The sequence below is a fragment of the Metopolophium dirhodum genome, chromosome 1 (genome assembly GCF_019925205.1).
Source record: "Metopolophium dirhodum isolate CAU chromosome 1, ASM1992520v1, whole genome shotgun sequence".
Taxonomy (NCBI): Eukaryota; Metazoa; Arthropoda; class Insecta; order Hemiptera; family Aphididae; genus Metopolophium; species Metopolophium dirhodum.
The window spans coordinates 44,825,751-44,852,673 of NC_083560.1; the positions used below are offsets into that span (position 1 = coordinate 44,825,751).

The 26,923-nt window shown below is 31.6% G+C and overlaps 1 protein-coding gene across 4 annotated transcripts in view; it reads right to left on the reverse strand.

Moving 5' to 3' along the window:
- LOC132937233 (transcription factor SPT20 homolog) overlaps positions 1 to 26,923 on the reverse strand; it is a 133,509-nt gene that overhangs the window by 37,785 nt on the left and 68,801 nt on the right. For 3 of the 4 annotated variants that reach the window (XM_061004049.1, XM_061004051.1, XM_061004048.1), the window contains exons 5-11: positions 22,445 to 22,580; positions 22,149 to 22,230; positions 17,327 to 17,683; positions 10,208 to 10,388; positions 6,060 to 7,234; positions 5,195 to 5,519; positions 3,712 to 3,997 (exon numbers count right to left, since the gene is read on the reverse strand). In XM_061004049.1, coding sequence (XP_060860032.1) covers positions 3,712 to 3,997; positions 5,195 to 5,519; positions 6,060 to 7,234; positions 10,208 to 10,388; positions 17,327 to 17,683; positions 22,149 to 22,230; positions 22,445 to 22,580 — 2,542 coding nt within the window. The remainder of the gene's footprint in view (positions 1 to 3,711; positions 3,998 to 5,194; positions 5,520 to 6,059; positions 7,235 to 10,207; positions 10,389 to 17,326; positions 17,684 to 22,148; positions 22,231 to 22,444; positions 22,581 to 26,923) is intronic. The other variant, XM_061004050.1, reaches the window with a different exon arrangement.

Here is a 26,923-nt window from a genome sequence, read left to right on the forward strand (position 1 = left end):
AAAACTTCTATTTAAATATTCTCATTTTCAGTATTTTCAGTATTTTTTTTTTCCATTGATTACATTTGACCATTTTATTTACTTGGTATTTATTTTTAGAAGGACAGGGAAGATAAATAAATTAAGTTCGAAAAACAAACCTTAGGTTATAATATAATATGATATAATATGATCAAATATTTTACTTTTTTTTAATTATTTCTAATTTACCTAATTTTGTAGAATGTACATTAATGTATTTTTTTTAATTTTAAATATACGTATGTTTAATCACTATTTTGATATTATTTGGTGCATACGTATGTGCATATTACTTGATGATTTAAGTGCATTTACATTTTAAATTCCCTAGTTCTGCACTGGTTATGCATTGTATCTAGAACATTTTACAAATAAATTGAAAAACGTTTTACCAATTAGAGGACAATTTAAAAAAATCTATAAAAACATTAAGATTGCAATATTACATTTTTAAACTTTTCGATGTATACGACTAATTGTTTACTAGGAATGCAATTTTATATAACACTCAGAAGAACGTGCGTTGATTGCATTTAAATCCGGTCCATTTTTATTAAAAATAAACACTGAGACTTTTATTTAGGTTGTATGTACCTACATCTGTACCTCTGTTTTTCCATTCATTGTTTCTTACCCAACAACTGCATTTTAACTATTTATCTAATATATTTTATGATATATTATATGAAAATAAGCTAATAAGGGACACTTTAAATTTGGCTTTTTGTGAAAGCTCTGTCTAGTAAATATTTTTTTAAATGTTTGAATGTTTGTTGGCTACTTATTTTCAAAAAAAAAATAAAATATGTTGATAAAATATTAACAGTTGATCAAACGACAGACAACAGTTGTAAGATAAAATAAACAACATTATCTCTATCCAATAAGTATTAGTGTTTATGTTTATGTCACAAGAGTTTTTAAGTAAGTGATATCATGATTATTTATAATTCAAGTTATAAATCCCAATAAGTCACCTTCCCAGTTTGATGTGATATATCACATAAATAGTTATTGGAATTTAAATGCATCTTATTTTACTTTATTATAAAGTTAAAAGTAAACTGCTATGTATAGGTATTGTTTATAATTGTGTGATCTACGTTTAGTTGATGCATTTTTGTTTTATTATTTATTGTTACAATGGTTTAAACAATTAACTAGTTGAGCAATTTAAAAACACGTATGTTACATTGATTCTCCATGTGGTCTGTAATAACATTGTAACATTTGTTTTTTAATTCAAATTTGTTTAACAAAATGTGAAAGCTTAAGCTCATAGATTTATAATAGTAACCTGTAGGTACTTAACTGTTTAAAAATGTAACCAAACAATAAAATGTTTCGTCATGTTTGAAATCAATGAAATTTTTAAATTTGTTACAATCGTACGGGGTCCCCATACTCAATAATTTATGTTTTACAAAATCCAAGTCAAGGTCAGGTAGCATAACCTGTGAAGTATCATCCCAATTAAAAATGTGTGAAGCAAAACTTGTACTGGAAGCCAAAACGTTGACTCAATACTTGCATAGAGAACGCCTTATTTATTGTGAGCAAAGTTTGGCTAGTATCTCTCGTAGATTTCTCAGCACGGGCCGAAAACGACATACAAGTAGTCGCCTAAAGGTTTAAGGTATAGACCAACATTGGCTTAACACTGGCACATTATACGGGACCCGTATTAACATCACGAACAAAGGCTAATCCTATCCATCGGTTTTTGTGCAAATTAGACGAATAAAAGTTTTAATAAAAGTTTTGTTAATGTAATTAATTAAATAATTTATGATTGCATTGAAATTATATTCATTCTGGAGTGTTACTGCATTATTTACATTAAAAGCAGATAATATAACTTATGGGTTTCTTTTAGGGAAATACTTTTGTGTATGAGACAAAACAAATATTTAATTATAAAAATGAAAATAATCTAATTTATACTTATACATGCATTACATTATATTTTTATTTATGCATCAACCAGCAACAATATGTGTGGGGAAAGTTAAATTTATGTCAGCCCAAAATTGTACTCAAATTATTTTCCTGGAACTTAAGTTGAATTGGTAATACATAATGTCGTTAAAATGTTAATAACATACAAGTTAAAAATTGTACTATCTATAAAAAAAAACTCAATTACCTTCCTATAATAATTATTAAGTTAAATTAATAAAAATGTAAATTATTTGAGTTAATGTTTTCAAATATTATCTTATCTTTAGTAGTATCTATAAAACAATGTAATTATATTTTTACACTATATAACCCTATATTACCTTACATTATAAATGCTTTTTAAAAACAGTTCAAATATTTATCTTTAATTTATAAATTTACAGTTTTTTTTTAAACTTTTATTTAAAATAAAAGTAAATGTAAACAATCTATATTTATTTTGACTAACAATAAACTAGAATTACATTAAAGAAGAAGGATAACAGACAGGCTTGATAGGATAAGCCGCCCACTGACGACACTTTTGGAAAATTTAATTTAAAGTATTCTTAAGTTTTTAATTATAACTGTTAATAAATAATATATTTAATTTAAAGTTTTCAATACAATGGTTAATAAATTATATATTTTATTTAAAGTATTTATTAGCAGCCATAATATTAGAAATTCAATTATAATATGATTAAAGATTTTATACTAACTATTCCGTTTTTTTTTTATTTTGCTTCTTTTTTCAGTTTTTTTTATACCTAATTAGTGAATAGTTTATTTTACAATGAAGTGCTGTATATGCATCTTTATATCTAATGGGTGTACTTGTCTACCTGATAACTTAAATCACATCCACCTTATTACAATTAACAAATGGTAATGATTCTTTAATGTGTGACTTTAGCTTGTTTTATTCTACTTTTTAAAAATTAAAAATTAAATAAAAATAAAAATGTTAAGGTTTAAAATACAAAATCACATTTCCAAAAAATATTTTATAGAAAACAAGACGTGTAATTTGTTTGATTCAAACAATGCGGTAACCCTTCAATAAATATTGAAGTTCAGAACGGATATGATTTAAAGTCAATTATAAATTGATTACGGTTAAGATATTAATATTTGAAATTAATAGGAAGACATATTTAATATTCATAGCAAAGGATAAATTACGGTATATATTATCACCCGGCAATATTTTGGGTTAACATTATCTTGCAGGATAATAAATATTTAATATTCACCCATCATGTTCACCCCCATTTTTTCCTTTAATAATGAATATATTCAAATTAAATTTTTTGGAATTTTTAAAATACTTAAACACCATATTTTTAAATTCTTAAGATTTTAGACATCGTTCGGTGAGTATTAACACCTACACGATGACACCGTAAACTTACTTGAACTTATCCATCATGGCTTGAATTATGCGTTCGCGGCGCTTAGCGTTCGCAGCCGAGATGAAAAAAATCTCAAGAATTTCAAAATATGGTCTTGAGTAGGTATATTTAAAAATTACAAAATCAAGATTTTGAATAATTTCGTTATTGAAGAAGAAACAAGGGGGTGATCATGCTCGATCAATGATCCTGAATTATGTCACACAATCGTTGAGTACAACTCTAGACCTGCACCTTTTATGTCTTATTCTAGCCGAAACAGAAATGATTGGAGACACATTTTAGACATAGCTCGGTGAGTATTAGCAGCTGCACGACGACACCGTAAACTTACTTGAACTTATCCATCATGGCTCGCATCATGCGCTCGCGGCGCTTAGCGTTTGCAGCCGCTGGCCACTGTACCCCAGCCATCTCCAGGTCTGGCGGGGGTAAGTCGGGCAACCGACGTCGACCGTCCCGACCGTTGCTACCCCTCAACGACGAAGAGCGCATCGAGTCCGGTTCGCTGAGCGTGTCCGACGGCGATGCCGTCAAATCTCTGAGCCCAAGTCCCCCGCCACTGATCAGCAGGGCGCCCCTGGGCGTGCCGACCGGCGTGTTTTGCTGCGGCGGTGTCGCTGAGAGAACACACGCAAAGGTTGTGTAAATTAATAACTATGGTAAGTCGACAACACACGAGTAATATTATATTTATATCTAATAGGTATTATAAAGTGTTCTAAAGGCTAATAATACGTTTATAAACCGATTTGTTGTGCCGGAATCTCCCGATTCGAAGGATGTCGTTGAAGAGGACGTTACACCGACATTTTGTCGTCTCCGTTTACAGTGCGTAACATAGATAATATTACGCTCTGCAGAACACGTGTAGCTCCGCTAATTTAAAAATTAGAGTGAATTAACCTCTTATAAAATGTAAACGTAGCATTATTATCTAGGTGATATCAAATTATTTTTCTTATATTTTAACTTTAAAGCGAGTTATGAGTATTTTAAAATTAAAATCCTAAGTCATTGCTTGGATAATAATCTTACCTTTACATTTTATATGAAGTCAATTGACTCCAATTTTTAAACTAATGGAGCTACGTCGTGTTCTTCTAAGCGTACGATTTTACGCACTAGTAAGACGAAGACAATAAATGTTAGTGTAACTACGCCAGTCTTAATTATTTGTCAAAAGAATAAATTAACCGTGGAAATTAATCTTGTAGATAATGAAGATATTTTTCTTTTGTTTTCGTTCAGACATTTTAATTTTGACGATTTGTCGGTTATTTTATCGTTTATTTTATGGACCGCTGTTTTATCGTATTGTAAGTTATTAACGAAGACGCGTCTTTTAAACTCATTTTTTAATTAAAGTTTAAGTTAAGAGGATTATAAGTGTATAATGTATATTGTTAATAAATATTACAAACTTTGCTTAAAAAGTTTTAAATGTTTTAAAAGAATAATATTATTATTCAAACGTTCTCATTAAGTATGCATTATTTTATATAGTAGGTTTTATACATTAGAGTATTTAAAAGCGATTTAAATTTTATTTTATACAATTTTATAGCGCTGTTTACCATAAATGCAGCATATAAATATATAGGTGTCCACTGTTATACGACTAAATGGGGTGGGTAGCTTATCAATTTATCAGTTTACCACACGGGCACCTGTTTTGACCTACGACCGTATTTAAATGTATTTTATGAACGTCACAACGCCGTTAATGGAAAGTCTTAAATAATTTTTTTTTAGTTTAGGGAGCTAAAATTTTTTTAACACCGAGGTTAACAACTCAATCATTTGGTGCAACTTACGGTGCAAAGTCGATGCCTGTGACGACGATATTTGTTGCTGTCCGACCGTCTGGTATTTAAGCGCCGCCGACCCACCAGTCAAAGCTTTGACACCTGTCTGCTGCTGGTCCGCTGTGGCTGAAGACGAGTTTAGTAGTACCGTTACTCTGGCCGTACTGGTACCACTGACCGGCGCTAAAGCACTGTTCTGCAGCTGCTGCTGTTGCTGTAACTGATTCTGTGGCTGTTGTTGCTGCAGTTGCTGTTGCTGTTGCTGCTGGTAATTGTTGCCATTGATATAGTGCTGTTGCTGCTGCAGTGCAATAGCCGTCGGATTGTCGCAACGCTGTAACACAACGAACGTTGATTTAAAAGGATCAATGCTAATTAAATAATGTATACGTGGTGGATATGATGACTTAGTCTGCTGTTTCAATTAAATCGCAAATTATCATAATATGCACTGATTCGTTATCAGCTCGTTATCAATATATTCTATTGTTTGTGGAGGCACTGTTAAAAATATATTTCTACACAATAAATGTATTATTATCTGAATACAATTGAGTCAATAACTGTATAATATTTTGATGATATTTGTTTACATAATATTTACGAGGAATTCAAATAAAAGCAATTTAAAATTACTAAACAATATTTTTACTATAAATTTAACTCTGATGGGTGTTAAATAGTTGAATTTTTTTTAAAATTCATGTAATGACATTTTTTCTTATAAAAACATTATAATTGTGTAAGAGGGTGGCCTGAATTAATATATCATCAATCTATCACCGACCCCGATAAATAATCGTAAATGTACGACTTATGCAGCCGACAAAGTCCACGCACATTTGTACACATTAGCTATATTATAGTTACTTACTTGACCCTGTTGATGCTGCAGTGGTCTAAACGCAGTGGAACTAAGTTCTGCCGCCGCCGCATCGTATTTTATACCACCCGAAGTAACCGGTACTCCGCCAAGTGTTAAAGCAGACACGTTCTGACCAGAGTTGATGTCCACCCTATTTTGTTGTAGTTGTTGTTCGATGCTGTATTGGTGGCAATTATCGCCGACAGTCAACGACAGCTGCTGTTGATCTTGATTCGGAAACCTCTGATACTGCTGCAGTTGACTCGACTGGTATTGTTGGTTCTGCGGCTGTTGATACTGCTGTTGTGGTTGTTGTTGTGACTGATTGTATTGCTGCTGCTGGTTTGGTTGTTGCTGGTTTGGCTGTTGCTGTTGTTGCATTTGATTGTACGAGAGTGGTTGCTGTTGCTGATGTTGCGGTTGCTGATGTGGCGGTTGCTGTTGCTGTTGCTGATATGTGCCGTATTCCGGTTGATAAGGCTGGTACAAGACTTCTTGTTGTTGTTGATATGTCTGTTGTTGGCAGTTAAACAGAGCGCCGCCGCTGTCTCCTCGTTTGTTATAGAACAACTGTTGTTGCATCGCTGCCGCATTTCCGGTGCCAATCGGTGACGAGTAATTCGTTTCGGTCTGCAAACTATTGGCAGTGGCGATGCCGGCGGCCGTGTACTGTTGCTGTCGCAGCTGTGACGCAGCGGCGATAGTTTGTTGCTGTTGCTGCGCCTGTCTCGCGACGATGCTCGACGGTCCGGTTCCGACGCCACCGGTTCCGTACAACAAGCCGCCGTCTTCCGCCGGTCCGTAAGCGTTGTTGGCGGTTTGCTGCTGCAGTTGAGCGACGGCAGTGTCGCCGTACTGATGTTGCTGTACCGGCTGTAGCTGCTGGAGCGGCGGCGACGAACCGGTACAGTACAGCTGGTACTGTTGGTCGCGCAGGTTTTGACTGATGATCGATTGGGTGCGTCGCAGTTGCGTCGTTGTACCGGAGGGCGTCGAAAACCCGTCGGCAAACCCATGCTGTTGGTATTGTTGCTGTTGCTGTTGCGTCTGTTGTTGGTACTGTTGTTTTTGGGCGTTTTCGCTTGGCACGGAATCGTATTTGTTGTTGTTTTCACCAAATTTGTCACTACCGTTGTATAACGGAGTTGCCGTTGTCGTCGTCGATCCACTGCCGTTCATGTTGGCTGAAAAATTAATAAAATTCAGTACGGAGAAACAAAAATATACGAACGGTATCCGTGTTATGTGATCATTTGGCAAAGGCCAAAAATCAATGATACATAATAATATGTACGTGTGGTTAAGTTGTAAAGTTATATAGTTACTAGTTGACTTCAGAAAAAATGAGCATACATAAAATACAGCTCTACCTATATCTGTGTGTTTCGGTTTTAGTGTAGGTACCAGCAAATTCACGAGCAAATCTGCATCGGTGTGCCTCGCTTAGTTAACCAGTGGCGGTAATAAGGGGGGGGTGAAAGATGGACTGCCCCCCCCTTGGGATTTGGTTTTCCTTTTTTAATTTCGTATATCGCTGACCCAACAACACCTATCGACAAATTTTTGAATTTTATGATTTGATAGCTAAATATTTTTTCGTTTTAATCTCGGATAATATTTTAATATAGTACTCAGTAGAAGTGTAGAACGAAGCTTTTCTAGTAAGTACCTATTATAAGTAATGTATAAATCATTTGCCATTTGAGTATTAGGTATTGCTCAATAAACATTAAAAAAAAAATACTCAAATTTCAAGGTATATTAGTATATAGTATTATATTTAGTTTAATATTTACTAAATGTATAGTGGTATACAATACAAATGATTAAAAAATTTACTTTTCTTGTTTACTTTACTCTACTAAAATTAAAAATATTATTTGTGTATATTATGGAAAAATAAGTACCTACTTAATTTTCTTTGCTTGTGCTTTTCATAATATTCCTTTATAAGTATTTTCATTAAAAATATGCAGTATATTTATATATTTTTTTTTTTTAAACATTAATGTTAAAGTGTGTTAATAACTTAATAATATTAATATATAAACATTATTATACATTTTTATATTTTATACCTATAATCCACGTGTATATTTTATATTGTATGTATATACTATATAATATATAAAAATGCTATAAGGGAGAGGGTTGGTTTTATTTTTGCCCCCCCTCCCCTTGAACAGCATGTATAACCGCTACTGTAGTTAACTAATCCGACCGAGACGGAAAATCCACCCGTGGCTGATATATTGCCCTCAGTATATTTTCTAACGTGGTATTCTCTAAACGTTTCTGATATCTTTGAGAACAATCGTTGACATTTTCGTAAAAATCGGTTCAGTAGTGTTTGATTCCATAAACTAAAAGCATACCGACATTGCCTTTTGTTGTACATTTTTTGAATGACGAATAAATACACAGCAATATACCTACTTAGTATCTACCTATCTCGATCGGCATTTTTATTTATTTTTTTTTTAAATTGAAGTATTGAATGTTCATTAGGGCGTAATATGTGTAAGCAATACAGGTACATTGCGAAGAGGAACGTTTTATTCTATTTATTTCGCTGTCACTCTTCGTACATTATATTATTATTTTTTTTTGCTTAATAATGCAATAATTAAAATTACTGATTTTACAAGAATATCAAGTGGATTTAAACTTGGGGCTGGGAGGCCATTCAATGGTCGCGTCGCGCCCAATCCACTTGACTTGATATTCATGAGTTCGTGATCTAGTACTATCCGACCTATATAAATTTATTTATTAAATGGTAGTGCCATCTGAATTCTTATTGTAATGTATATTATAATTATTTCAATGGTATATTGTGTTATAATTTAATTTATTAGTGTTTGATATTCCTTGTTAAATGGCGTGTCGTAAAAAAAAACGTAAATTACTTTTCGCCAGATAGGTGGTAGCAATATTTAGCACTGAGAAAAAAGTACCAAATTATATCCAAGATTTCAGATAACGCTTTTATTTGCATATTAAAATATAGAGAAGTTATGAAATACAGCCGTCGTTTGAAATAATTGGTAGCTTAAAGATTATATTCTAGCAAGTTATTTTAATTAAAATCGTCAGTTATAAATGAGTTGCCACGGATGAAAACGTCTTAATGACCCAAAATTTAGTTATTCGCTCAAAATATACCTTCCGAATATACAAAATGTTTAGAAAACTGACTCTACCGACACCAAATTGTTGATGATAATAAACTAATTTAATAATAAATTAAATTCATCGAAATATGCATTCTTCATTCAACGGCAGTAGAAAATATTTAAAATTACGTCGGATAAACTTTGGAATAATTTATGAACATTAATTATCTAACCTACCTATGTAATAGTAAACCTATTTATGCAATGTAATAATATCTTTATTTCAAATCAGCGATTGGAACCTAACCTAAAAAAACCGGTTCTGCAACGGTAACCTTTAAAATATTAAGAACTGGAATCAGAACCGAAACCTTTATTTTAATAAACCGGGACTGAACAGGATTTTTTAAACTAAAAAGGGTTTTTTAGGTTCAAAAATAAAAATAATGTATTTTTTATCATAATTTAATGGTATTACTGTTTTGTGTATAAACTATGTGTGATCATATGAGTTTTTTAATATTTCTCATAATTTTAATTGAACCCGCATTCCGGATAGGTATTTAAAACTTTTATTTTTTTCGGTACCTTAATTATCTGGAACTGGTACCGAAATTATTTGGAACCTTTAATTGTTTTATCAAAAAAGCCAGAACCGAAGCGGAATAGTTATTTTCTATTTTTAGGGATCCAGTACCAGAATCGATACCGATAAATTCAAAAGGTTCCAGTCCCTGTCTGAAATATTCAAAGCCTTATATCGATTTTGTAGTATTTCTTATAGAACCCTAGCTGCTTGTACATGAAAGTTGTACCTAATGTTATGGCCTGATCATTAAAATGCAAAAGTATTTTTGTGAGGGAAAATTCTGCCTTGTCCGTTCCAAAACGTTAAATGGGAAATGGGAAATTATTTATTATTGATGATAACGTGGAATGGCGTATGTTGGTTCAATCACCAATTCATCGGGTGTCACCGTCGTTAATCATGCCTAGTGTTTTCGTTTAAAAATTCAAGTGATGAATTTTAAACGCGTTTACCTATGGACCGGCTAAAGTCGGCCAACATTCCGCTGATCGTGCCGCTGCTGTCGTTGTCGGACGCCGCTGCCGACCCCGTGGCCACCTGCTGCGCCGCCGGTTGTACTCCATAATTGTGTCGCTGTGTCTGTTGCTGCTGTTGCTGCTCCAACAACTCTTCCTCGTCGTCCTCGTCGTCGTACTGTCAAAAATAACACGTAAGTGAAAATAAATACGACAGCGAATTTGGCCGGGAAAAATGTGTGAAATAATAGTCGTATGTCATTTACGCCGCCTACGAATCGTTACAATTATACCACACGCATGAAAAATAAATCATCTACTTAACGTCTACGAATATTATATAATAATATGGTTTTCCACCGTCTAAATAATAATTTAACATTAAATACCATAATATCTGCTTACTACGGCGCATAATAATAATACAATTTAATATTGTTCACGACTGCAGCAGGCTAGTCGTAATATTATATTATAATATCATTGCAGATTTGCAGTCATCGAAATGAATCTGTTTCGTTCAACTACCTAATCGTGATTAATCACGTCTAATATTACTGTTATGATAATATTACAGCCTGCGTCAAAAGCGTTTGTTATAATATTATTATATAAAACGTCATCATACGAGCGCTCGCGTGCCGGTGACGTTCATAGTAGTAATTATTAGTAATTGGTGATTACTAATTACTAATTACGCACATCAAAATGAAACACAATAAACCTACCCAGGTACATTATGGGATGACAAGACATTAATAAACAATATATTATGTTAAAATAATATTATATACTAGTGCAGCGGGGAGCCTATATATAGAGTACCTACTGCAGGATGCTATATTATTACAAAGGTTCTATACGTTCGTCGGCACTATATGTATATAATATATTCTTTGCTATGCACGCTTTACGCTATCTATACATGGGATATGGATGATAATATAAATTACAATATAATATAATATATAATAACAATATACAGATAGGTAATACGGCCAACTCGATAGTAATAATATTTATCATACCGCTGCTAAGTTCTAGTTTTTACAAATACTTTAGTTTTTACTAAAACGTATATAGAGATAGGATGTTGATAACTTTTGCATTTTTAGTACATTTTTTTTTGTTTTAGCGTAATTTTTTTGTAATTATTTTACATTGTAGGTAAGTCATTAATTTAATTGTACATTTCAAATGAAATGTATCTACATTTTTAAAAACAATTTCTATTATTTTATACTTAATATTATTATTAAGATTATTTTTGTGATTAGTTAAATAGATTTACCACAAGGTAAATGTGCCGGGTAGTCGTGCAGGTACACACTATATACACATACTATTTTACAAACATATTATATGCTTTTAGAATATTATATTTATTATTGTATCATAAAAATCCAATGAGTTATTTTTTTATTGTCAGTCTTATTTAAAAAATAAAAACATTTTTAATAACTTGAAAAAAATTTGGTCAATTTAGATTCTGAGCGGAACGATGAATATATTGATTTTACAATGGATGTGTGTTTTATTTTTTTTTGTGTCAGTCATTACCTTTTAAGTCAGTAAAAATGATTCAATTTTATACTTCAGCATCTTTTTTGGTTATCTTGTTAGTACTTTGGAGGGGTCGAAAAATTTAAAACTGTCAGGAAAAACAAACAAAAAGTTAAGGAAAAATTTAGATTTTTACGCAAAATCGGTTTTATGTAAAAATTGATTTTGTTCTTTGGCGTAACTTAAAAAATAATAACCGTAGATACATGATTAGTGATTACATATGACTCGTTTTGAGCTAATCATAGAAATTTGAAATTTGAACATTTTGAAATTTCTTTTATTATAAATGTCAATAAAAACATTTTCGTTGGGCCAAAAAATCTAAACAATATATAAACTAAGTGTTTTTGTTATAGAAATTAGATATTTAAACGAATAATAACGATTTTATTAATTTTTTGGTAATTGAAAATATTATTAATTTATACATGAAACTTTTAAAGTAAGTGCCTATATTATTATAATTTGTACACAGTAATATTTTAAATTAATGCATTTATTTTGGCAACATTTAATTTAACTTACTGTAGTACTAATGCCTGATGGTAAAATAAATTACTTTAATCGCAATAATATCATAAAATTAGAAATATACTTAATAATACCATGGGCTGACTGAACCGTCTTCGCTCAAAATCGTTCTTCGTACCTATACAATCTACTTCTGTAGACACCTACACAGCTGTACAGCAGAGCGACTTCCCAGGCTTTTTTTTTTTCGTTTTCACAAATGTTTGATGATTTTTTTCAATATAATTTTAGACACTTTTTTTAGATCATCAACATCCCATATCTCTACTAATAATATAATATTATATAAATAATTGCGTATACATACGCATACAGCTACACCGCGTAAAAACGTCTACGTCCATGTACAGCAACGGCGCAACTATACATAAGAGGGATGAGGGTGGCTATAATAACGACCCCAAGTCCGAACGTGTAACACGTTTTTTTAGAAAAGTTCAAAATACCGCGTGCTTACACACGATGATGACGTCGAAAAAGACGGTGATGATGATTGATCGAGTTTTTTTTTTACAATTTGACGCCCAACCCTGCACCATTATACTTATGGGTACTTACCTATATATATAGTTGCGCCCGTGCGGTGAACAGTTACACTATATTATTACCTACGTCTACGTATATAATATTATATAGAACCAATAGAATGTACATACGCATATAATATAGCTAGGTGTTCACTATACACGTTGTATATTATATTATAGACTTTCTACATCGATAGTCAACGAGTTATCGGCGGGCCGCGACGATTATAACGTAACAATAGAATATTATTATTATATATTTTATACTATAATATGTAAACAATACCTATATATATATATATAATATGCCAAGTGCTCGGCACACTACCTACTTATACTACACATAATATACCAAACTATATAATATATATATATATGTAATATGTATAATATGCGTATATACGGCATACTAATATATCAGTACTATTATACGCCATGATATAACGTCATAATATATAATAATAATAATAATAATATCGTGAATAAACAATAGTAATAATGTGCCATCGCACCGTGTCGTATAGCACACACTACGCGGATGGGGTAATACATAATAATATACGTAAATAATGCTGCAGTGTAAACATATTGTCATCGCACACACAATGTATGCCTCTATACCTAGTCAATGTAAATTATATACCACAAAATGAATATAATAGATATTATACCTATAGGTACTACACATTCGACTGTATACCTAATAATATGACAATAAATACGTGAACAATAATATACGATATCTATAATAGTCGGTATATCTACAGTACAATGCATACGTACATGGGACACAAGTACCGTATCCGATCTAATCGCTATATTAATAATTATCATAACATACCTATGGTTTAAGGCGCGGTAATGTGCCTGTAATAAACGTGTGCGCGGACTCGGTGGCCGCTCCCGAAATCGGGAGGTGTACCTACAAGTTATCGAATTTCACCCGTATACCTCGTGCTAATAGAAGTAGCTGGTACCTATACTTATACTGCACGAGTTATGACCAAAGCTAATTTTTTTTAAAGCATAATAAATTCGTCAAGATCGAAGACGCACATATTATCGTTATTATATAGGAGGTGGACCCGTAGGTTTCATCACAATATTATTATGACCGCTCTCATTTTCCCGGAGTAGTTTTTCATACCTACCCGGTTCGTACAAAGTATGGTCATAGAATGTTTTCCGGAAGAGATAATACTATGCCTTACCAGGTAGGCTGCAGGGTGGCAATTCTGAGCAAATTTACAGATATCGCACTTAAATTATTATAAATGTTTACGTTTTCTTTTATAGATTTCGAATAACATTATTGAACTGTATATCTATTATTAATTCGATAAAATGTGTTTTTTTAATTAAATTAGCGCGCGGTATATGGGGAAACATGAATTACATACACCTAATGTGAGCTAAAATGATACACCTCCGCCATGGAATAATCGCCACCGTCCGGACTCGTTTATCAGATAATAAATAATAATAATATTAATAATAAAACTATAATTAGATAGATACATTATGATATTACTGTAATAACAGTCTTACGAACAAGCAATACTATACCTACTATAGTAGATACCTATCATAGGCGCAAATAGGAAATTTAATCAACGAGGGTTCGAGCATTACCTTAAATGGAAAACGGCCGTGGAAAGCTTTGCCACCACTGGAAAATCAACCAACACCGTTTTACAATAACTATTTTATAAAATTAATACGACATAATACCTATTATATTGTATATTATTATTGATTATGTATTTATGTTATCAGTAACTGCAATACTACATTTATTTTCTTATTAGGAAATGCAAAAATAATTGGAAACTGTGATGCCGAAAGGAATCTAAAAATGATGGAACCGCGAATACATTACCAGCCCTGTTATGAGTTACAACAAATAAACTCACCCCTACAACGGGTCTAAATACCAATTATTTTAGACAATTTCTATGTGTAATAATCGTATAAAAATATGTTGAGAGAATATTTATTTTCAATGAATTATAAAATTTGATATTTTAATGTAGATATATTATTGTACCTACAATTATTTATCTCATTTTGTTTTTTCTAAAACTTGTTTCGGAAACCACGGTTAGTTTTACCCTAGGTATACATTTTTGAGATTTTCCTACATATTCGATGACTATAGTGAACACTGATCTATTGTTGGACGATAAACGATCATGACAATATGAAAATAATCAATATAACTGAAATGAAACCAGGCTATACCCTCCACTCAACAACCTCCCCGAAAAAAAAGGCACGAACCTATTTGCGCCTATGCTACACATCATACATAATATACAAATCTATACGGCGCTATAATACAATAGAATAATCTGTGCACGGTCGTCTACATACATCATATTTATAAAAATGATTCAAGTATTATATTATAGTCCATCAGTGCCAGTCCATCATCATCGCCGTCGTTGTCGCCGTCGTCATCGTCGTCGTCAACAAGTACAAAATTATTATTTTATCGCCACTGCGTATCCCGCCACACTACCATCCAGTGTGTGTCTGATTGGGGGGGGGGGGGGGGGGAGGAGTAAAGGGAGACAGTTTCCACGGCTGGCGTATACGTTTTTAGGGCTTCAAATGGTTAATGACGAAACGAAACAAACGTTTAGTAGTTTTCGGTTTTAGAATCATTTTTAGAATGACTCATATTACTATCACCTACCTACTGATAAATAATATGCACAGTTAGGTATATAAATATAATAAGTAGGGACAAACTTCCGGCGATATTATTTTTTCCACGGCGGTGGTCATAATACAACGCATGCGCACGAGTCAGCCATCGATGTGCCGATATGTCATCGTAGCCCGTAAGTAGAAAATACCATTATAAAACTTCATTTATCTTGGTGGAAAATCGCTGGGACAGGTGCATTTCTATTTTCATTTGTATCATTTTCGAAAATAAAATTATATATACAGACACAGCTGTATAATGGGTCCTGATACACAATGGTATTTTTTCGTATTTCTCCTTATCGTACATCTTTATGATTATAACATTGAACCTCGCATATTCACAGTTTAAAATGTTCCATTTGTACCTACATATTATTATCTGTGTTAGAAGTCTTCAACCCACTGGCGCCGCTGTGTCACCGTATTTGAAACCCATGACCCCATTTTAAGCATAGCGTGTATTTTTCTATTTGAAAATAATATAACAGCTGTACAAGACGTTAGCGTTATTGAAAAACGTGAATCACTCAACTCGCTGAGGATTGCTGCATAGTCTCGAATACAACTAAACGTAGAAAAATTTAATTCAGAAAATACAGTAAGTATAAAATATCCCACTAAAAAATAAATGAAGAATTCGTTCTTTGAAATTTTAAACTATAATAGTACCTATGTTTTAATAATTGTACGTAAATAGTTTTTAATTTAAAATTTAGAAATATATTAAATTATGTTAAGATAATAAAAACCAACTTTGTGTAAATAATAAATGTTTTTATTATGAATGTGGCCCGCTGGTTAAGAAGGTCGAAGACCCCTGACCCAGTTAGTATTTATTTTACTACATTCCGGTCCACAGAATAAATATTATTCGCCGAGTCAGTGAGAGAGAAGCCGCCTGGCCCGATTGACTGAAAAACAGACGCAATTCCGTTTGACGATAAAATGGGTTTCTTTTAAAACAAGTGGAAAGCGAATGCAATTAAGTGGGGTATCGTTTCGAGGGGAAAGATACGAAGAAAAATAACTATTTTTGCTTTAGTGATGGTTAGAAGGTGGGTATATAGTGAGAGTGGCGTTTTAAAATCTGCCCACAGACAGCACGGCTATACCATCACTACTCGGTGGTAGGGCGGCGCAGAATAAAATATACTACTTCAGGCTTTATCGTAAGGTGCAGTAGGTCACCAATAATTGTGCGGTAAAAAATATAAAGTGTGCAGTTGACTTAACCAATGAAAAACATATAATGTTTATTAAGAGGTCACTTTGCATAATATTAGCAATAACGTATGTGAAAAAAAACCATGTTAATCCCACCGATGACAGGTGTCTGGTTGTATGTCATATTTAAGGATTGAAACAAAAGAAGCTGGCTGTTTGTTGCATCCCCTTATGTATAGGGTTTTATCTTTATATTTTTGGTGAAAAAACTGATTTTGTCCTGTTGTAGGTATTTTAAATAATTTACTTTAAAAAGTATTTTCGTTAGTAGTCAAAGTATACATTTTTTTTTTCGAGGGGGGCGAAGACCCCTCCATAACGTAAATTCTATTTGTGTGGTTGGATAAAGTCCTTACGATAAAGCCCGACACTACTTAACAATGTACTTCCATCGGCGCCACCACCACTATCACCACCACCACCGCCTACACCACCTCCACCACCACCACAGCCTACACCACCACCAGCACCGTCGTATACTCACGCCGACACACTAATAATAATGGCGACGACAACGACGACGACAACGACGACCGTCGCGATAGACCCTTACGCGAAAGTTCGTCCGACTACGGTTCGAGTTTTGAACGTTCCCAAACGTATTATTGCTGCTGTTCGACGATGCCGCCTGCCGGTTCTGCTGCGAAGACGATAGCGCGCGGCCCAGCATGCTGTTGTACTGTTGCTGTTGTTGCTGTTGGTTTTGATGCTGCTGGTTCTTGTGCTGCTGTTGCTTGAGTTGTCGCTGCATGTGCTGTTGCTGCTGCTGCTGCTGGTGATGGTGCTGCTGGTGCTGGTTCCGATTGGTCTGCTGCACCGTCTTATTGGACTTGGACTCGTGATGACCGACCGCACGAATCGGCTGATTCAACAATTTGCATATTCGATCGTATTCCGGCGTTTTTTCCAACTATATATCAAGGGTGAAACCGTCGTAGGTACAACAACAACAACAACAACAACAACAACAACAAAATAGGAACACTACACAGCTCGTGGCTGATGATATTGTGTATAGGTACCTAGGTATTAGGTAGGTACTATGCCGGTAATGTGTTGCCAAAAAAAAAAATTAATGCGTATGGGTCAATGTCACGTGGGTGGTGGAAATATAATTATATAGAAAAAAAACATTGTAATAAAAGAAAAAAAAATGTTCCTAGCTTCAGAAAAAAATCATTATCCTACGTATTATTCTCACTTAACCATAGTGTTGTTACGTGAATTGGAAGCAGGTAGTATTTATACATACACATGACTTTTACTAGATAAATATTGGAATTATCTGACACTGAAAAACGTCCTTGAAATGTGTACACATTATCATTTTGTATGAGTATGAGCGTAATATTATAATAATATGTACTCTAGGGTTACGGGTTTTTTGATATTCTGTTTTATATCAGGTTATTGCTCAAATACCGCTTGAACCATAATATACCGTGTTACCGAATTACTAAAATATCGTTCAATACCGAAGGATTAATATCCTTAACTTTATGGGTTAACACCGTTCACGGTCTTTTCTGTTTACCGCGGTTCTAATACCACAATACTTTCAATCCTATCAAGGCTCTTCGGTATTCCAGTATTACGGTTTACCAGTATGTGCTGGTATAACGGGTTTTCTGATATGTAACGGTATCACGGTAGGTATACCGTTTCATACCAGCGGTATGCTTAACGGTATGTCAACCCCAATACCTAAACTCACACACACACACAATAACATATTACATATTAACATATATTGTGATTAAGTTTACATATTACAAGAGTAAAAAATAAAAATAGTATACTTGCCAATAAAATATTAGGTAAGTATTTTGGTGTTCAAAATATTTCTCGATAATCACCCGATATATCTTCTATATAAGTACCATCTGAGAGTTGAAAATATTGCAAATAATAGTTTTAAAGAATATCATTTTGTTTACGTCACTTAAAATTCAACGCTGTTTGGGGGCATTATGTACACAAACATAATATTTGTTTATTCTGTTTATATACCACACAAAAGTGTATTATATTATTATTATTATTATAAATATTATTATACCGCGGTAGGTATATGGCATAAGTCACGTATGATTTTATGTGTTTTCGTGGCCTTTCTGTGAAATAAATTTAAAACAAATAGAAAACCGACGAGCTTCGTCGCTTGAACAATTTCATCACTGCTGTGAATTCTTTTAGGGACGTATAGCTAGGGATGGTATACAATATTGACACCCCACGGGATAATCTTTTAAGACGACCCTAGAACCCTTCCGACTTTTGATACTCTATCTCCATATTTGCATTGTAAATATTAAATGCGTATTAGAAAGGTACATAGATTATGGCTCATGAATATTTCAAAACACTCCAATTACTTACCTAACATCAAAATGTTGTATAATAACTTCATAAATGCAAGTTTTATGGTGGATAGACATGTTAAGATTAATATATATTATGGTATTGTAATTTATTAGTATTATATTATATGTTCAGTAAAACATGACTCCTAACATATGAGAATAAATAATAATTTTAATTGAAACCCGAAACGAACAACAATTGGAATTTTCGTATTTTTTTTAAATTAATTTTTAAAACAAGTCGACTGACTGTATGCTAGTTGGAATTGACAAACAATCATGTCGGTTATTGTTTAAAAAATAATAATATATAAATATATAACCATAAACCAAGTTTAATAAAAATTATATAATATAATGTTAGGTATATTAAATTTGAATAATATATATAATTTTACTAAAATCGGGGAATTTTTAACTTTCCGATTGAATATTAGTTATTTTTATATTTCTATATTATATAATATTATCGTCAAACAAATAAAACTAATTTAAATAATAACCATGTTCAGCATATTCGTTTACCCGGTCTGTTTAGTAATTACGATAGTCTCATTAAAACTAAACCACTATAGCGTGGATAGAAATATTACTATGGATGTAGTCCATGGAGATAGTATACAACAGAATTTATATTATTACTGTACAAGAAAATATGTTGGTTTATTTTCTATTAAAATGAAATCAGTTTAATTTTGCTTTCTTTGCTTTATTATGTTTTTTTCATTTAATTTTATAATTTTTATATAATATACAATATAATATTATGTGATTCAAATCAACAAAAGCTTGCAAAGAAGACGCGGTGTCGATGTTAGTATGTTTACAATAATATACCGTCAAGGCTGGGCATTAACGAGTTAAAAAGTTAAAGTTAAGTGAAAAAGCCAAAAGGTTTTATTTATTTTATTTTAACTTTTTACTTAACCGGTTACTTTTGCGTTTCGGTTAATTTAACGGGTAGAACACGATTGCGTATGTTTAAAGATGCAAATATCTTTAAGAAAAAAAAATAAACACTATTGCGTATGAAATTATATGCAACGTCGTCAAATTTATTAATTTTACAATATACCAAATAAATATCCAGTAAATGTAGACTTTTATAATAATCAATATAAAAGTTAGTTAGTACTTATTTTAGGTGTACAAAAGTCGTATATGTGTGTGTATGTGACCGAGTGATGTGATTATGTGAAGCTGCTCCGGACTCTTTTATTTAATAATTAGATCATATTTTGTATATTGTAAAAGGTTACGATTCACGACTGTTATAAGAGTGGTTTATGTCTATATACATTGTGAATATAATATAATATAATTATAATATAGTATAATATGCATTCACAGAGTCATGGCTCTCAACAATATGTTATGATGTTGAGTTGGTTTATGAGATTGTAACTTAAGAGTTAAAAGACAATGTTTAAATTTGTTATATTATAGATTTGTTAAACAACTTATAAGTTATATGTAAATATGTTACATATTTTCTTTGTTTCATAAACAAACAAACTTTTAAAAATGTTCATTTGGAATTTGACGACTATAAACTTTTTGATATAATAAACATTTTATTTTTATTTTTCATGGAAATGAAATATTTCAAGAAAATAAATTTCATGAAATTTTAAAACCCTAACAATAAGCGTAGGTAATAAAAGCTAAATGATTATTAAAAAAGCAATGTATTTATAAATTATTTTTAGTGTAATCATGTGGTACCTATATTATACTAGTATGAAAATTGGCAACAACGCTAAATAGTTCGTACGCAATCGTGTAGTTGAAAATCAGGTAAAATCGTACGCAATCGTGTAGCTTAAAAGGTGTCACCAAAAACAATCGTACGCAATCGTGTTTTACCCAATTTAACTAGGTACTAACTTAACTTAATTGTTTTTTAATGAACGTGAAATCGCTAAATTACGTTTTCATTTTAAGAAATTAGATTTATTTTATTTTATTACATTTCGATTTCGTGTTCATGTAAAAAAATATTTCGGGTACCTAATGTTTGAAGTGAATTGTTTATTTTTTCGTGATGAAAAACTTTAATTAAGTACTTACTATATAGAAATTAGAAAACTGTATAAATATACTATATAGTTTTAATTAAATCGGTAAAAAAAATAATGTACGCTAATCTTGATAAAAAGTTATAAAATATTTTTTTATCAACTATTAACTTATAACTATAAATGAACTTTCAGCTTACTATAACTCTTATTAATTCGGATAAACTTAACCTGTTCAAATAAAATCATTAACTGGCCCAGCGTAAAGACTATTATAGGCACTATAAACTATGCACATAGCCAATTGTGTCATTATCGCTGATACACGTATCGACAGTACTTGTCAGCGCCCACACAGCATTTGGGAAATGATAATATTTTGTGAATATCTTATATTGAATAATTAATATTTGACCAATAATATTGTATAAATAGTTTCTTCTCATTGTAACGAAATATTGTACTATATGATTGCATAAAAATGTTGACTTCAATTTTTTTATATACCTTCTGTAAAAATGTTTTTTTTTGAAAATATATGATTAAATTGTTTTGTAAATATTTTTTATAAAATATTTTCAAAAATATGTAATTCCTGGCCAAAGAATATAACTAAAATATTTCCTAATTATTTACGCAATTTTTTAAAAATATTTTGACAACCATGTAATTTTCTTGAAAATATATTTTTACCATAGTTAGGAAATATTTTCATGCTGTGTGGGCGGTAACTTATCATAGTACATGATATTATCATTAAATTACCTATAAAACATACTAGTAAACAATAGCTGGATTGTTCGTCCGTCCGTCAATCGAATAAATCGATAATTACTGTTATTACTTATTTGTGTTGCATCCTAACCCCAATATTTGTAACCGCTTAATATAATATTATAATTAGTCGATTAATCAACATTGCACACAAGTGTAAATTTTCGGAAATCGTATCATAATGCAAGTGTAGTTTATATTCGGGAAATTGGGTACTCACGTCGTCTTGGAACACGCAGTTTTCAGCCGTGGTGTCGTACGCGGACGATATGTTATTGTGGTCACCTTCAACCGACGCAAATCTAAAATGCAAAAACCATTTGAAACAATCGCAAACACTTTAGGTATAGGTATAACAATATTATTGTCGTCGTTCGTGTTTCGTGGTCACATTTCATACGGCCGCTCGTCGTCACCGCCGCCTGCAGGTTGGCGCACAGTGTAGAGAAACTCAACGACGCTAATAAAATCGGCTGCATAATAATATTGTTGTGCATTTAATGCACTATTTTGTACCTGCTACTGTTGCTGCTACTGCTGCTACTGCTGTTGCTGCCGTTGTAGTACGACGGCGAATTTTGGGCGTAAGTCACCACCGGTTGGACGACGGTTTCTCCACCGCCGGCCCGGAATTTGTTATTCTGCAAGACACCTGAAATGTTATAACAATATAGTGACGTGAATATTAATAATTGCGAACGCCGAATTTCGCGCGAACCCGGATGAAATTAATTAATAACTGCACAAACAATAGTCATTATTAGAGTTGGGAAATTCCGTAAATTCCGGGGAACGTGTTGGAAAATTCACGGGAATCGTACAGAATTTGTCGGAACAAATATTATAGTTTACGCATGATAATAACATATGGATATTGCGCAATGGTGTTTTTCACTCAAATGTTCAAGTTATTTCCAAAATTTCAATATTTTAAAATATTTAAAATGTATTCTTCTACTGCTTAAATATAACATGAAAAATAAAAAATAAAATTCTGTATCAATTGTGATACATGCGCACATATATATTGTGTACCTGTACTAGTGGAATCGATGGGTCCCATCACAATTCAATTTTGTTCTTTCAAATATTATTACTACTGTCGTATCGCAACTACATGTGCTTATTTCTACAATATTTTCAATTTTGTTACTATCCGTAAATCAAATATATATATTTTTTAAGCACATCAATGATGTAGCTTTGTTGTTCGATTTTCATAAATATATTTAAAATGTATATATACTGATGAATAGAGCGCGGATTTATATGTAAATATAATAATTTATATGAAAATCAATCAAATATGCATAAAAAATAAAAAATATGCATAAGAAAATTAGCAAAAAAAAAATGTACTTTTTGAAAGTTAAACTAAAACAATACGTTTAAAATTATGGAATTTTACTATCAATACTTTTCTTAATTTTTCTCTGAAATAATGTCAATGGAATAATCGTAATCGATATTTGCTTATCTTAGTATACCTATTTTATTTCTCTGATTATTGACCTAATGTCATCTTTGGGAAAACCGTTGATACCTACAAGTATACCTATTACCTATTAATTTATTTTGATATTAATTAATCGAAACTATAAAAATATTATATTTATTTTTTTATTTTATAATAGTAAATATTTCTAAAAAAAATAATCAAAACCATCGAAACATGCACTATAAAAGGTGAAATATGCAATTAAAAATTAAAATTGTAAACTAAGTTCTTAAAATAAAAAAAAATGGATAAATGTCATTATATGCAAAAATATGCACTTAAAAATTTCATTTTTTAAATCGTTATACCATGAAAAAAATGTTGTGCTCACTTAGCATATCATAAGATCAACCAGAATAAATATGCAAATGCATATAAATCCGCGCTCTACAGTGATGACATACTGGTCGATACTTGGCTTGCGGTATGTAAGTTGATAGTTATTGGAATTATTAGATGCTGGTTTAATCGAACATTTTTAAAGTTCATATTCTTGCCAGTTGTTTTCATACTAAAAGTCTAACCAAAAATAAAATTGCCTCGATACATAGAATAGTTTTAGATTATAGGCAGACAAATAAAAATCGTTTCATATAACAAAATATTATACATAAATTAATATTCTTCTTGCTTGGATGTAATGTCAGGTCTCCATCAATTAATATTAAATGACAATTCCATGGAAATCATAAGTTTTACCCAGTTATCTTTCTGTTTAACTAAAAGCACCATAACAATTTCAAAAGTTATGAATATTAATTAAAACTAAATGGAAATTCAAAGGAAATCGCAAGTTTTACCCACTTATCTTTTAATTTAACTAATACACTATACACCAAGAAAATTTCAAAAAGTTATGAATATAAATATAGTATGATTAAATTACAGGATCAACTGTTGCTATTAAGATAATTGTGTATGTTTGGTTAAAGCTTTATAAAAACAACCCGATGCACTTTAAATAACTTTAAACGACTGTTAAAATAAATATTCAAATGCAAAATGTTAAAATGCAAATATAGATAAACTGTACTAAAATGATTAGGTTATATTATAAATGGTCAAAGAATAAAGCTGACAGAAGAAAAACTTTTAGCCATTAAGAACTTATTCCCTCTTCTACCACAATACAACAACTATGAAGTTTTGTATGTTCAGAAAATTACTTTTGTAGATTTATTCAAAAATTTAGTAAACTGCAGTCGCATCCTCTTGCGGAATAGACTAAAGAAAAATTGAAATCTTAAAATCAACTATTTCGTAGTCAAACTAGAATAGAAATCATATTTAACACTCTTAAATCCAAACTTAGGAATAAATCCGATTCATCTCGTTTTAATGAACACCCAAAAATAATCTTAGTAACTGAAAGTTCAAAAAAAGATTTAGACGTACCTAATAACATTCTACAATAAATAAATAAAATAATTAATTAGACACATATTTCCCAAATAAAAATTGAATACTGCATAAAACAATTAATATGCGTTAAACTTAGAAATAACAACCTTACATTTCGGTTGTACTCATATCGGTTAAACAGTTATCCAAACTGATTATAAAACTATAATTAAATAATTATAAATGAATAAATCTGAATCAACAATATTGAACATACCAAGAACTTAAATAATTAGTTTTGATTTCCAAATATTTTTTTAAGAAAGCTATTTTTTTATCGTTCTTTAAAATTATATATGAAAAAATAGTAGATTTATCAGTTAAAAATGATCCAGTATTACCTAATAATACATAATCTAACCTATATAAGGCTTGAAAGCGAATAAAAAAATCTCAATATGTGGATTTTTAACGTTTCAGAGTATAACACGCCAACGGATGATACTTAGATTATATCCGGATATATTCTTACGATTTGGTTCGAAATATGTAGTCCATCTCAAGAGCAATCAGTTTTTCCACAAAACCTCTTACATACGCTTCGTCCTGCAATCTCAATAGAACTTGAAAATAATAACACAGTTTGGTAATTTTTCAAAACTAAAGCCAAATTAAGTCAATTTAATTCGTGGAGTGGAATCTGGTCTACATATTATATGAAGTAACATACATTCAGAGATGTTAAGTATTAAAATCAGGTCAAAACTAATGCCGGTGATCGAAACTGGTATATCTCAATTATTCCGTTGTCTCGAGAAAAAAAAGTCCAACTTACCTATGTACATATTAATCCTTTAAGTAATATATTATCACGTAAATGTAAAACTCTATTAGGAACCTAGGTTGTTATGAAAATGTAAGCCTATTCGTTCTAAATTAAGTTTATACCTAATAGATGTAATATCCATAAAATATCTCACGATTATAATATTATTCCAACTGAAACTCGAACCAATAATGTGACGTAAATCGATTAAGGAACTCAGATATTTTTATTTTATATATATTATACAAGAGTATTTGGTAACTGTGTAGGCGGTGAGTGGTGTATCTATATGTGTACGTCTAATAGAATAGATAATCCTATTACCACTATAGAATATAGATCAGTTGTTCGAGACCGTTGTCACAGGTGCTGCTGCAAAGTTTAAAATCGGGACATGTCGTATCCACGTATAAGTAAATATAGAATTAGACGGAACATTCAGTATGATAACATACAACAAAAGCTTGCAAGAAGTGGAGCTTGTTTCGAGGATTTGCTTTGTTTGGCTATATATCCTCTAAGGACTTCCATTTCTCTCACCCTTTTGATAAAACCCAAGCCATAATAATCTCACTTAATCCTTTTGGAACTACTACGCATCCTTGTTTTCGAATAAAATGCTCTGTCCAGGTGTACAAGCCTATACAGGTTACATATTATACCAACAGTCCTATCGATTTGTATATTCGATTCGTGTTCAAAAACTGTCTACTTTTGAAACTGGTAGTTGTCGATGCTGTTTAATGTTTATACTGGTTTAAGATTAAAAACATTTAATACCTACCGTAAATATGAATAATATATTAATAATTATTGTACTACTAATCAGTTAAACTTGCGGTTTAAGTAATGTTTTAGTTATACACGGTCCTTTATTAAATTGGTTTCAGGATTCTCTATCTAATAGTCAGCTGATAGAAAAAATGAATAATATCTTATCGTATGTAATCCATACGTTAGGTTCCTGTGGAGTGCCTCGAGGAGGCCATTTACCTCCGATGTTATTTTACTGTTCGTAAATGATTTGAATTTCAGATAAGACGGTTAAATACACTAATTAATGTCTAATGTTTGCTGACGACTTAAAATTAAATTACCAAATTTGTGATCAGATGGATTAGGTATGCTAAATCACAAAGTGACTATTAAACTGTTTCTTGACGGGATGTGACGTTAACAGTTTATGTACAAACACAACCAAATGTTTACAAAATATATCTTTCTCACGTCACAGCTTAGCTGTTCGGTAAATTTGAATTACACGACTAATAAATCATAGTATTCTCCGTTAGTAATTTAGGATGTGTCTGGTGATCAAATTATTTAAAAT